The 14524-nt window shown below is 44.8% G+C and overlaps 1 protein-coding gene across 1 annotated transcript in view; it reads left to right on the top strand.

Moving 5' to 3' along the window:
• ADARB2 (adenosine deaminase RNA specific B2 (inactive)) overlaps nucleotides 1-1028 on the top strand; it is a 470823-nt gene extending 469795 nt beyond the window's left edge. The window contains exon 10 of the mRNA XM_090267996.1: nucleotides 852-1028. Coding sequence (XP_090124122.1) covers nucleotides 852-1028 — 177 coding nt within the window. The remainder of the gene's footprint in view (nucleotides 1-851) is intronic.
• Nucleotides 1029-14524: the final 13496 nt, after the last annotated feature.

Here is a 14524-nt window from a genome sequence, read left to right as displayed (position 1 = left end):
AGCATACAACTCAAACCCTCCTGAGTCCTGCCCCTACCACACTGCGCTGTTTCCCACAGCCATCCCTGGCACCACCATCCCCACCCCAATCTGAACCCCTAATCTCCTCCAAAAAGAATAAATACACACAGTGCTTATTATTTCAATAGCAGGCGAGTTACATGTTTATTTTATTCCTTAATCACTCATACTCTGGTGAAGTAGTTTCCTTATAAATGGGTTTTCCATGGAATTATAGAATTGCCTGATAGTAACTGATAGTTATTCTTTTTTTGGTATTTTAGTGATATTTTACTTTATCAATAGGCCAATTGGGGGAGAATGGGTATTCTTCTATTTTTAACAGCTTTATTGATGTATAATTGACATGAACATTACAACAGGTGGGCAAAAGTAGTTTTACAATTGTTAGTACATGAAACAGTTTATTCTTGTATTATTATTTATTAACTATTGTATTATTTTCCATACGAACAACTGTAAACCTACTTTTGCCCCACCCTGTATATTTAAGGTGTACAACTTGATGTTTTCACGCAGATATATGTGAAATGACCACCACAGTGGAGCTAACATATCCCTCACTTCCACATAGTTACTATTTGTGAGTCTGCATGTGCATGTGAGTGTGTGCAGTGAGAAGACTTAATTTAAGATCAACCCTCTTAGAAAATTTCTAGTATAATGTTGCTTTTTATCATATTGCTTTTCTGTTTTAAAGGAAAAACATGAGGCAGAAATAGGAGCTAATGTTTGCTTGTATGCTCATGCAGCTCTTCTGTTCATCTGAGGGGGAGAGGGCTTCCCCTCTGCCCATGGCTCATTTGTGCTTTCTCGCTCCTGTCCCACAGCTGAGCACACGGATACCAAGCCACGGAGACATACCATCCATGTACTGTGAGGCCAAGCTGGGGGCGCGCACCTACCAGTCAGTTAAGCAGCAGCTGTTTAAAGCATTTCAAAAGGCAGGCCTGGGCATCTGGGTGAGGAAGCCGCCTGAGCAGGACCAGTTCCTACTCACCCTATGAGCTGCTGCCCTAGGCTCTCGGACAGAGCGAGAAGCCTGAGACGGCCGGGGGGTGTGAGGAGCAACAAGACTGTGCCAATTGGGTCTGTGCATTCATTTCCCTCTGGTGTTCCAGAAATAACATGAGCGTGCAATGGTCGGATGAGCAGCTAGACCTGAACTAGGAATGTACTGCTTCTCAAACGGCTCCTCCCAGGCTGCTGGAACCATGCACACCCACCACACCCACAGGCACCAGTGCAGTGGTTCCATCTTCTTGATGTGTCGGAGGGAATGTGTCTTTTCAAGCTGGAGGGTCTGAGTTGCAGCCTTGAAAGGTGGTACCGAGGCATTGCCAGTTAGAAATAAACCTCAGGCGTCATTCCCTATGTTTCCATCCCCCACATGCCTCTCAAGTGTTGCACTTGGATCTCGCTAGCACAAGGTTATAGAGTCTTAAAGATAAGCCACAAGTAAACCGAAAAGCCATGGGCTCCTCCCCAAAGAAGCCAGGAAGAACACCCTCTCATTTTCATTATTCCTGTAGTGTTTTACTCCGTCTCCTTTCAAAGAACATTTGGGATGCTTGATCTTAAAGAACACCTAAAACAGTCCCAGAGAAATGAGACCACTGCCACAGAGCAAAGACACTAGACATGACTGAACTATCCCTGAACTTCCCAATAACTGAGTGTTGCAGGCTGTCCTGTGCCCATTTTGTCCATCGCAGCTCAGTATCTCTGGCAAAAACTGAAGTCTGAGCTGTATAAGGGTAGCTACCACCCCTCAACCTCCCACCAGGTAATGAGGAAACCCCATCCTAGACCAAATTCTGACTTAGGAACTAAATTGTTCTTAGAAAGCAAGCAACAAAAACATACAAAACAACCTTGACTCTGGGCTTGAGCACCCACAAGCTCTCTGTTCCTTTAGGTTCCCCATCAACACCTTGCATGACAGAAAATTTTCACTTAAAGCAACCATACAGATGCAGGAGGGGATTCTGTTTCCTTCAGAGCAGGCATCAGATGACAGAACCCTCCTGCGCATGGCTGGGCACAGGACCTCTTGGGATTCGGCCCAGGGCACCATCCTAAAACTGAAGGGCGGGACTGGAACCCTGTTTGTGCAAAGTGAGGTGCCCCTCTAACATACCTGTAGTTGGTCCATATACCTTGAACTTTTACTTTGATCACTTGAGAACTCATCTCTAATACCCTTCATGCTAGTTAAAAGGTCTCTGATTTCCCCAATTACAACACCCATATCTGAATTCATTGTGCTAAGTAGCAAAGCTTAGTAGTAGGCAGCTCTGGTATCTGGGCTACCAGTTAGAATCCCAGTGGAACACCTGGGAGTCTATCTTGAGAGCACAGGCTTCCACTTAACCCAGGAAATGTGAGCATAACATTAGGCTGTATATATTCAGGTCCAAATTATAGATATCATACCAATGAGGCAAAAAATGAAATGAATCGTAGAAATTTGTTACAAAATAATAAGTAGAGACATTAGTATGGAAATAGAAGCTTTTCCTGGGGTTTCATATTAGGTCAAATTTATCCCTCAAGTTCTTTTAGAAAGGAAAATGGCACTGTAGTAGACAACTTCTTCTAGATAAAGTTTCAAAAGATATGAAAATGTTTTGCAAATATGAGTCACAATAATTAATCTTTTATTAAAATTGAAATAAAATAAAATCTTACTTCAGTACAAAAGCCATGATAAAACAGCCAGTTTATATTAGTTTTTGATAATCTGAAGTGTCATTAGGTTGGGACGTAGAGAGCCAAAAAACTTGAGAGTTGATTTATGACATAGACTCTCAACTGCCAACTTCTGGAGCCCACCTCTGAAAGTAGCAGGCATGGGCAATTTCTGGCTGGAGTCTGTGATCTGAACCTGAGCTTGCTAGTGTCCTGAGCTGCTGTCTGGAGAAGTGTGCATACACTTTACCTCAATTGCTCCAAATAACGCTCCCTCTACATGAGAAGTGAGCACGGGCAGCCACAGTCCTGACCATCACAGGGGAGATGTGGGATGGACTGACCTTCAAAGGGGCACAGTGGGCCATCAGTACAGACTGATTCCAGGGACCTGCATGGCACCCTCTTGCTCCACAATGAACATGCCCACAACTCCTGAACTGCATCTGTTTGGTGGCAAGTCATTTTATCTAAGACACCGGCTCTCTGGAAACAACCGAAACTTCACTAAAATATAAACATCTGTTTCTAGAGAAAGCCACACATTAACCCATTGGCACCAATGCACAGATCAGTCTACCATGTCAGCAGGGATTCTTTGGAAGGAGTGACTAGGCTCTGCAGAAAAGGTTTACAGCAGGTGAAGACTCCAATGTAGCAAGAAGTCTGTCCAACAGCATAGTACTCTGCTGCAGAGGCACCTGTCTAGTGAGCAGGACATGGAGAAGGAGCTGGGGGAGGAGGAGATGCTCACAGGCTGTGGGCACAGAAGGAGCAGCCAAGAGAGGAGAGCTGAGCCAACCAGAAGGCTGACAGAGCCGAACCCAGGCTCAGAGTTCAACACAAAAGGCATTTGGTGTGGCTGGAGGGACAAGTCATCAGTCCAGAAACAGAAGGTCTAGTATAGGAAGCCTGAGGATTTTGCTCTCTGCTTCAAAGTCCAACAGGACATCTAAACACTGTGTTAGGCCAGGTCTACCCTGCATTTGTTTTTAACAGAAAATCTGATGGATTAGCGTCTTGAGAGGAGCCTACATCCACCTGATCACCTAAGGTTTCCATAACAAGGACAAAACAGAAGTAGGTGGTGTGTAACTTTTAGTCATCTTGAAAATGTGACAAGTGCAACAAAGGGAAGACAAACAGACATAAAGTTAAGGGCTCCCTAGGCATCCAAGTTACCTCGACTCCCCCACTGCCCATCTGAATTTTTCTCAGAATCGCCATCCTGTACCACCAGATGACTCCAAGTCCTTTGTTCTTAACCTTCCCCTGTTCTGTATTTATATCTCTTTAGCCCTAATACTAAACTCCAAATAAAATCAACACCATCCTTATCTGCCTTCAAAGCATGTGCTGCTTTTCTGTTGGGGAGATAAACCACAGAAGCTTTCCTGCCTGGTTCTTAGCCAAGAAGTCAGTGTCTGACCACTTGCAAGCTTTTCACAGGACTCAGCCAGAGGTCACTCAGTCAGGTGAGCTCTGCCTGTCCAGCTCCAGCGTGGTTTCACAACAACGTGTGACAGCACATTATTGGATTTAAAATTTCTTTGATTTTTGTTTTTGCCAAGGAAAGGATTTGTGGGTCTGTAACTATGGTTTCTTTTTATTCCTGTGGTTTTCTGTAAGTCTGTATATATCTTTCTTCCACCACTGGTTTTGCAGCAAGTCTTGTTCCTCAGAAACATCCAGTTGTGTTACTTTTCAAGCAAACGCAGCTCATATTTTTCCCATGTAATTTCCTTTTCACAGGAAACTGTTCTTATCAATAGTTAATTTTTTTTCCCTTTGGTGTAGAGTTTACCACATCTGGAGAGCCATAAACAGTAAATACATGATATGTCAATGCCCAGAATAGAAGAGTAAGAGTATTTTGATGAAATCCTATTTTTAGATTATGAATTTTAAGATGTGTCTATATATCTTATTTAAAAATTTTTTGAAGACATTTAAAACTTAAATAGGCATTTTTAATTTAGGAAACTTCTACACCCATTTTTTAAGAAGCCATTCGAAAGAAATCATCTGCCCGATTGGGACAACATATGATAAATATCACTTTCCAGTAGAGACCAAAGGGAAGTTTGGGACAGTCTTTCTGGGCCCTAGCACTGACTGCTATGACCACCTGGCAGAAGTCTCACTGAACTCAGCAAACCTGATGTACCTGTGCTGGTTTCTCCACCGGACTCCTGAGCAGAGTTCACAGAGCCCCCATCCAGGATGAGGAGAGTCCACTTCCTGCACATTCCCAGCTCCGAATTCTTGTGGAGTTCACGGGTGGAGTCAAAAATTAAAAGCTGTGTTTCAGGAAAGCTTGTAACACCAGCAGGCAGCATTTAGCTGGGACAAGTCCCTTCTGGAGTCTTGCTAGCATTTTATGCTTCTCCAGGCACAGTGATGAGACATGTGGGCTGACATGAGGACAAAGGTGATGGGTAGGATGGACGGACAAAACGTGAGCCAGGCTGTGCTTGCTGCTGCCCATGGTCCTGACCCATCGCAGCCTGGAGCACTGCTGTTTCTGAGGACACCGGGATACTGCTAGCTCCTGTCAAACTTCTCCCACAAATTCTAAATCATATAAAGGATGGGGTGCTGAGGAGGCAGGCACAAGCAGACCAGAACTGCAGGCTGCAAGACGATGGCCTTGGAAAACAAATGCAGCACCTCGTGGTTCTGGGAAACCAGACAGATATGTGACTGTCACCACCACTGTCTGCTTTTTCTCCTGCCCATGCTGCCTCTCTGGTTTTCTTTCTCATATTTTTCTCTCCCTCCTCTTCCTGTTCCGTTTTTTATTGCCTGTTCCTCCTTATTCTAAACCTCTGACTCCCCGAGACTCCAGTCTCAGGCATATATCTGCCCTGAGCTCCACTCCACTGATCTGTGAATCAGCTGGGTGCTCAGGATTAGGCAGGAGCCCCATGTGACTTGTCCAGAGGGATTTAGCGGACTCCTTTTCTGGACTCCTGGAATATGTCTACTCAGTATGACCAGAAATTTAGGCCATGCAATACCACTCCTGCAGGGGACTGCAGGCAGTATCAAACACTGGAGAAAAAAAACACCTTACTTCCCAACTCAGTAATTCAAAGTCAGAGTTGGAGGGACTCAATACCCTCTAAGATAAAGATAAAAGACCTGGATTCTAGGGCCTCTTTTCACACAGGCACTAGATTTCTATCACTCTGCAGTGTATGCATCAGTAAAAAAGAGAAAAAAATACTTTCCCAGCAGTGCCCAGTTAACTTTCTGCTAATTTTCAGCATTTTTTAAGCAAAATGAACTTAATGAATAGTATTCTTAAGTGAAGGTTTGTACATAAAAAGCATGATTGAATGGCAATATTGTACCAATGGATGTACATTTGTAATATTTGTAAAAAAAAAAATCCAAAATCTTAAAATATGAATTTACATATGTTAATTTGCCTCTAAGTTCTGTAAATTGCATTTCGGTGATATCTGATAAGTGAATGTTTCTGTTAAGTGAATAAAAATATCAAGTAAAATTGTGTTTTCCTCAGTTGTTGGGCTTTTTGCAAGCAGAGTTCTAGGGGTCTCTGAAGAGCATAATGTGTAGGACTAGAACCCATGAAGTGTCTGCGCACTCCAAAGAAATGGCACACTTTAAAACATTTTTCTTTTTATAATGATGGTGTCTGTTAGTGGATTCTGTCTAGGTGGTGGCCTCTAGTCCAGATGTTACCTTTATGGACTCAATATAAAGGAACTACTGAAAATATCACAGGGCTGGGAATGAAAGACTAACCTTCAAACCCTGACTCAGCTTCTATTAACTGTGGAAGAAGAAATGGATCACTCAGTACATGGCATGGCCCTCAGTTTCCTGGCTGTCAAGCATGGGGAACAGTCAGCCCCACTGTTTCACAGGCGCATGGGGAAATGAGTGATGTCAGGATGTCTAAGAGCTTTGAGAAGTTGAAGGGAACACCGAAGATGTTCTGAGTCCTCCACCCAAATGTGCCCTCACACAGGAAGGACAGGTATGGCTTGATGGCTTCCTGTAGGATTCAAGGCCAGATGGGTGTAAGGCCGTAAGAAGCACCTAAAACCTCACTCAGCACCTCAGACCTGCTCTGCAGAACATTGCTGGGTTCTGCTGAGTACTTCCCACCAACACATTCAGTCCCCTTCCTGGGGCTGGCTGAGGACTTTGAAACTTCATCTGTCACCAGGAGCAGAGTGAAATCACAGACATGCTACACACAGGGCTTGAGTGCTCCTGGATCATATTTCTTCTTAAGAGCACTCCTTACCCATCACAACATCTGAAATTCCACCACACGTGCCTTTTGGGCCAGGACAGGGTGTTTCTTACATTTTGTTCAAACTGCACTTATTTCTCATTGACCACAGTGACACTCAGCTCAAGTGCAAACATGAGATCTCAGGGTAGGGGTGCAGGTTAGAGTGTGGTCTTAAAATCAACATCCCAGGGACACTGACACACCCTGTCATGCTCACGTTGGGTGGGGAGCATTGGACAGCTTCTCCTATTTCAAGTCTCAGAGTAAGTTGCCCCTAAAGAAGAGGACACTTAAGGCCACAGTTAGTATGATAGTAGGGAAGAGAGGGGATTTGAAAGCATAAATGAGGTTCAAGACAAACCTCATTTGCACATGAGTAACATGCCTCAGAAGTCACATGGTGGAATCACCAAGCTTTGAGAATCTCCATTGTTTACTGTCCAGAAGAACAAAAACTCCCTAGACTGATCTCTTTACAGTGCTCAGAAGTGACTCTGGCTGGCACCCAGCACTTGCTCTGACTCAGAGGACCCCCTCCTACGAGAGAGAATCATCATTCCTGGGAATGAGTGGTCTGGTTCTTGGTCACCTCCTTAAACTTAATGGTTCTGCATATTCACCCAGATCATTCTCCATGTTTTCAAATCCCTGCCTGCCCTTGCCAGGAGTACAACCACATTTCTTGTGGCATTTTTCCTTCTTGTTGAGATTTTTTTTTTTTTTTTTTTTTGTAAAACATGAAGTTTATGATATATCGGCTCAGTAAAGGGTTTCAACTAAATGTATGTTTCCCAAGGAAAGTAACTAGAGTCTACTCCAATTCTTAAAGTCAGGTAGGTGTGCATGAAGGATGAAGGACAAATGGCCAGGCAAGTGCAGTGATGCATCACACCATGTCCACTCTGCAGCTGTTAAATCAGGATCCTTTAGTCGGGTTAACTGAATGACAGAAATCACTCTGCCAAGTGCATTTCACAAAGCCAGTGCCCTTATGGAGCCAGCCACCCGGAAAAGTCTTCTTATCAACGAAGATGAAGAGTGAACAGGACCAAGGATAACAATGATGGCCTTGATGAAGACCTGCCCCAAAGTGGTTACATTCAGTCCCCTAGTCTTTCAGAATTATAAGTTACTGGGCTAAACAGGGGACTGTGCCCACTAAGAATGTCAGTGTTGAATGTAGGTAGCTCAAGCTCATCACAGGGTGTTCTGAAGTGTGTCTCATACTAACCTGGGGAAACAATGTCCACAAGTAGTTCAGAGACTGAGGGAGGAGCTGAGCACAGAGCATGTTGAGAAGATGTTTTTGGAGCCAGAGGACCAGACTTCCCATCCTGCTCTGTCGCTGGTGAGTGCTGAGGCCCTAGGCAAATTGCATCACACTGTTTCAGGGCTTCAAGCATAAAATGGGTAACACTTACCCCAGAAGATGTGGCAAGGAGCAAAGCAGACACAGTGAACTCTCTCAGATCAAAAGATGCTGTGAAAACATCAGTGGATTTTCTTCAGAGACACTGAGGGCATGAGGCGGGTGGCCCAGTGAGCTACTGACAAGTCAGGTCCACTCAAAGATGTCACAATTTCAGTAGCAAGAGCCATGCAGCTCTCCAGGGTTGGAAACTACTGGAGAATGGAAGAAAGAATAGGATCTATAGTGGATAGAGACAAGAACAAGGGTGATACCACTTTTATAGAGCCCAAGAGAAAAAGAGCACATCAGGAAGAATATGAATATACCTATTATACGTACATACATACATATATATACACACACACACACTCACACATATACATACATACAGTCTGAATGTTTCTGTTCCCAAAATTCATGTGTTGAAACCTAACCCCCAATGTATCAGCGTTAGGAGGTGGGGCCTCTGGGAGGTGATGAGGTCACAAGGTGGAGCCCCCATGATGGGATTATTGTCCTTATAAAAGACCCCAGAGAGCCCCCTCACCCCTTCCACCATGTGAGGACCCAGCAAGAAGATGTCATCTCTGAACAAGAAAGAGACCCTCGCCAGACAGCAAGTCTGCTGGTGCCTTGATCTTGGACTTCCAGCCTCCAAAGTTATGAGAAATGAATGTCTGCTGTTTAAGCCTCCATCTGTGATGTTTATTATGTAGCCCAAGAAGACTGAGACAAAATAAGAAAAGAAAGAAAAGATGAGGCCACTGAGACTCAGGAAAGACCACTGATGACCAGAAGTCCGTGAGCCTTGAAGAAGAAATTTCAGGATAAGTCAGGGGTGGATGCTGACACAAGGAGGTTAGGGGCAGAGGGAGGGCCAGAGAGGGAGGGGTAAGGGCAGGGGGAGATTTAACTTGGGAGAAAGGGGGAAAATGGAGGGGTTGGTAGGAGGGGGCCCAGCACAGAGGGGTGTTGGGGTGCTCAGCACAGGGGAGTCAGGGAGGGGGATCCTACAAAGACCAGGACCATCCAGGGACCTCCTGGAACTGGCCTCTGGCCTGCATGCATCTGCAGTGACCCAGTCTTGGTAGGTATAAGCCTGGGCACACAAGGATGGACAGAATTCACTGTATTCCCCAGCATTCAGGAGAGGCCACCAGAAAATGGGCCCCACCGAGAGAGCATCAGGGTTGCTTTTTAAATAAAATTAGTGTGTCCCCAGTGGCTACTGTATGGTAGGTGTTCCATAAAGATGTGCTAATAAACAAATGAGCCGGCATTTCTGTGGGTAAGAGGGGAAGGGAAAAGGACCAGGGCTGAGCAAGAGAAGGTATCAAGAGCTTTGCACCCAGTTTCACGGGAAGGAGAGGCTCAGAGACCCCCAGCACAGCAATGCATCCTTGCCTGCAGAGGGTGTCCCCACGCCTGCATGCCGTCTCTCCTCTCTCTTTCCCTCACACTCCCATTTCACAATTGCACAAAATATGAAGCCATTGCTCTGGAACCTCCTCCAAAAACCTCCTGCTCACCCTTGTTCCCCTTGAGGAACCATCATTCTGTTCAGCAAATGTCACTTCAACTTTGCTTCCTCCTTCAATTACACTAAGTGAATAAATGTCCCCTACGAACCAGAGCCCTGACACCACCGACACTGCCCGGATGCCCTGGCAGTCGAGTGATGCCTCTGCAGGAGTCACCAGTTCTCTCAGGCCTGTGGGTCACACCCGTCAGTTCCCATTTGTGAGAAGCACCTTCACAGCCCCCTCAGGGAGCCCTGACACAGGCTCTATGGCACATGGTTAATAACAGGCCCCAGGGAGAGCAGTGCAGGCCACGGGCCTCGGACAACGGGGAGTGGAGGGGGCGAACAAGGACCCAAAGGACAAATCCTGGGCGGAGCCATCATCAGCATAGACACTGGCTCCTTTGAAAGCAGCCCTGCTGGAGTCCAGACACAGCACTTCCCTGCTCTGCACATAGTCTTTGACAAGAGAGGTTTCATTACTCTCAATTTTGGTTACCTGAAATGTCTCATTTAAGAATAAATGGTAATGTACTCTCCAGTATCAAAGGAGGGCAGCCAGCGAGCCCAGGAGGGTCTGGAGGCAGAGGGGTGTGGGGCCACCCTGGACAGTGGGGAAGACAATCCCACTCACAGCTTAGGCCTCTCCCCACCTCCCCAAATGTGTTAACCATGCAGGGAGACATGTACACTTTCTTAGGATACCACATGCAGTCCCTAAGGAGAAGAGACTCTCAGGAATGTCACAGGCTTCATGCCTGATGCTCTAATAACTTCTGACAGCTTCATGCACTCGATGCACCAGTGAACATGCCTGTCTTTGCTCAGGCTGTTTGTCTACTGTGTGAGCTGGGGTTCTCCAAAAACACAACCAAGAGGATGTGTGTATAGAGAAACAGCAAGTTATTTTAAGGAAGTGGCTCATGACATTGTGAAAGGAGACCCGCAATAGGCAGCTTTAATCAGTGAGCCTGCTGACTCCCTTAGTTTGGAAAAAAATTAGCCCAAGGTGAGAGTCCACACTGACTGAGGAGCAATAACAAATGGCTCACCTGGTGGCCAGAAGCCTGGAAAGAGGAAGGCTGGAAGTTCATGGACAAGGAGTTCTGGAAAAGGCCTCCAGTAGCTGGGGTTACAGGAGGGGACACAAGTGTGACTATCTCAGTATCACATGTTGATGACTGCAGAGAGCGTCTACTACAGATGACAATTCAGGCATGCTTTGTCCTCTGACATCCTGACCTGCACAATAGGATCCTGGGAAAAGCAGCCATGGTGGCAGAGATAGAAGCTGTGCTTGGACCCTCAGCATCCCATCCCAGACTCTGCTTCTAGCACAAGACAAAGGGGCATCCCTGTACATGGAAGCGGCTTCAGAAGCATTGTGGCCAAGATGAATGAAAATGCACACTGCCCTGGCTAGTTAACTGGGGGTACATCTGAGGAATCTTCTGTTAACATCTAAAAAGGGGGACATTCCTTCCTGCTTCTGAAATTCTTTCTTCATCTGGATTCTCAGGACAGCAAGAGTCAGATGGACAGTAAACTCTGTGGGCCTCAGACATCTCCAGGCACATCCAGAAGAAACTGGGCAGGGTGGCCAGGAGTCCATTCTCGAGATAGACAAGGAGTCTTCTGAGCTCAGCTCTGCCCCTGGACTCTGCTTCTGTCTAGAGAATGGAGTGTAAATGCACGTCCAGCATCTGGTCTGTCCTTTGCCCTACTGCTATGATCTCATATAGGGAATAGATGGGGACGCAGAGTGAAATGAATTGTCGTCAGTTTTCACTAAAATCACCTCCTGCTGATGACTTGGGCTGAGGAACACAGCTCTGGTGTGCACATCACAGCACAGGACAGGGGAGAGAAAGTTCACTGTTACATGGACATCTCAGCCCCAGGGCCAGTGGTGGGCCTGCCTGGGGCATGGCCTGGTGGGAGGGCTTCCTCTCAGGAAGGTAGCCATGATGAACCGACACATCACGGAGGACCCCTCCCCAACACATAAGGACTTTGAAGTGGCTGCACTCCCCAAACTGGTGTGTGGGAGCAGAGCCAAAGACAAAGCTCACTGTTGTTAATGAGACGTCTCACATGTAGGGTAGGGTGGCCTCCATCCACCTTGGCTACAACATCTGATTTTTAATCTCCTTTTTCTCACAAAGACCCAGACTGTAGCTTCTTTCTGGCTTGAGTTTCTCTTTGAAGGCAGGTGTCCAGCTTCCTCTGTGTAAGTTTATACAGCCTTCACCCTACCCACTATTAAGTTTCTTCACATAAACACCAAGGACTGAAAGCAGGTTGTCTGCTCCTTATGAAGCACTACTTTGAATTTCAAAGAAAAAAAATACTATAAGTACTGAAAGCTCACCATGCAAATAAGGGCTACTGTGTGGATGGCACACCTCTACTGACATCCTAGCCACTTGTCCCATTCAAAAAGGAGAGAAGTCTCCCAAATGAAGACCAGGGTCCACCCACCTTATCCCGCACTAAGTTCTGTGCAGACTCATGCAACAGCAACCTTCCCACTGTTTTTAGAACTAGTTTTCAGTGAGTAGAGGCAATTTTCACAAAGAGATTAACACTCTCTAGCTTTGAGTCACCTTATGCCATTAAACCCAACTCTTCATCTTTTAGTAAAACAGGATAATACCTAAATTGAAGGATTACTGTGAGGAGTCAATGAGACAATATATGTAAAGAGAAATGTAGGTGCTCAAAATTGGTGCAGCCAATTTTAAATTGTAAAGCAGTATAGAAGTTTCAGAAATTCCACTTTGGGCTATTTATCCAAAGAAATCCAAAACACTCAAATAAATATATGCTCCCCTGTGTTCATTGCAGCATTATTTACAATAGCCCAGATGTGGAAACAACCTAAGTGTGCATCAACAGATAAAGAGATAAAGAAGATGTGGTACAAATACACAATGGAATATTACTGAGCCATAAAAAAAGAATGAAATCTTGCCATTTACGACAGCATGGATGGACCTAGAGGGTATTATGCTAAGTGAAATAAGTCAGACAAAGAAAGATAAATGCCATGTGATTTTACTTATTTGTGGAATCTAAAAGATAAACAAACAAACTCATGAATACAGAGAACAAATCGATGGTTGCACACAGAAGTGGGGTTGGGGGACTGGGTGAAAAAGGAGAAGGAACTAAGATGTACAACTTGGTAGTTACAAAACAGTCATTGGGGTGTAAAGTACAGCATAGGGAATATAGTCAATAATATTGTAATAATTATGTGTGGTGCCAAGTGAGCACTAGACTTATCAGGAGGATCACTTCATAAGCTATGTAGATGTCTAACCACTATGCTATATACCTGAAACTAACATAATGATGTTGAATGTCAACTGTAATTGAAAACTAAAAAAGTAGGCACTTGATAAAAAGTAATAATGATAATAGTTGTTATTAGCATCAAGATTTGTCTCCTTTTACTATCCAACTAGAAGATCACACTTTTCCCACCATTCCTGAGATTTCGCCTGGTCAGTGAAAGGGAGATTCAAAGTCATCGCTCTTTCCAACTTCCTTAATAAACAGTATTTACTGAGCCTTGCTATGAACAAGTCACTGTACTCAGTCCTCAGAGAAAATAAAAAAGATGTGTCATGATCTCTGGTCCCAAGGAGTTGACAGATTGGTTGGTGAAATAGGACTTAAGAACATAAAGAAATTAAATAGTAAAGACAACAGCAAGGGTTGTCATAAGATAGAGCATAATTAGTACCTAGATAATAGAGTTTTCCATTGAATGCAAAGGACAGTAGAATAGAATGACTGGGAAAACTTCATGTGTGAGGGACTGATGGTCAAGGAATGGTCGGTGGTATCTGAGTCAGCTGGGAGGAAGGTAAGGGCCCCTGGTGGGTGCATGAGAACGCTGTAACATGAGAGGCCAGGATCATAGCAAGTGGGTTCCATAAATAAGAAGAAACAAGAAGGTAAGACCACAGCCTTTTTATAGAAGGAAAAATGGAAATGCAAGTCATTTCACCTCAAAGAAAGATGCCTGATATTCTGGATTTATAAATACTTGTAGTCTTAGCTAAGAAATGTCACACCAGGGGAACTTTTTAAGAGGCAGCTATTGTGTGAAGTGTCCAGAGATTTGGAGATAAAATCATAGGCACTTCTTAAGGAATTCACACCTGATATAGTCATCCAACTTTCATGATTGTGTTGGAGAACCTACTACTGGATGAAAGCAAAGGTTCTAGATGTGGCTACACTTTAGAGAAGATTCCAGCTGATGGATCCTACCATCCATGGACTTTGATCCAGTTTGCACGTCTGAGGTGAAGCTCATGGTTGGACTGTGGAGATGAAGAACTCAACACCCAGCCTGTAGCTGAACTACATGAGCTTCTAGGGAGGCTATCACCACAACCCATAGCAATATCAGTAGGATCCAACTTGGTATGGGGTTCTAAGAGTGAGGGAAAGGGTACTTAGTGGTGGTGAGAAATTTAAAATTGTTGGCAAGCAGGAAAGAACCGAGAGGTAGAGAGCGCCTCCATATATGAAAGCTTCAAGGAGGAACACTATGGATGATACACAAAGAAAGAACCAAACAAGCCCAAGG

Source organism: Furipterus horrens, unplaced genomic scaffold (genome assembly GCF_987537825.1).
Source record: "Furipterus horrens unplaced genomic scaffold, mFurHor1.1.pri manual_scaffold_2, whole genome shotgun sequence".
Taxonomy (NCBI): domain Eukaryota; kingdom Metazoa; phylum Chordata; class Mammalia; order Chiroptera; family Furipteridae; genus Furipterus; species Furipterus horrens.
This window is presented reverse-complemented; position numbering and strand designations above follow the sequence as displayed.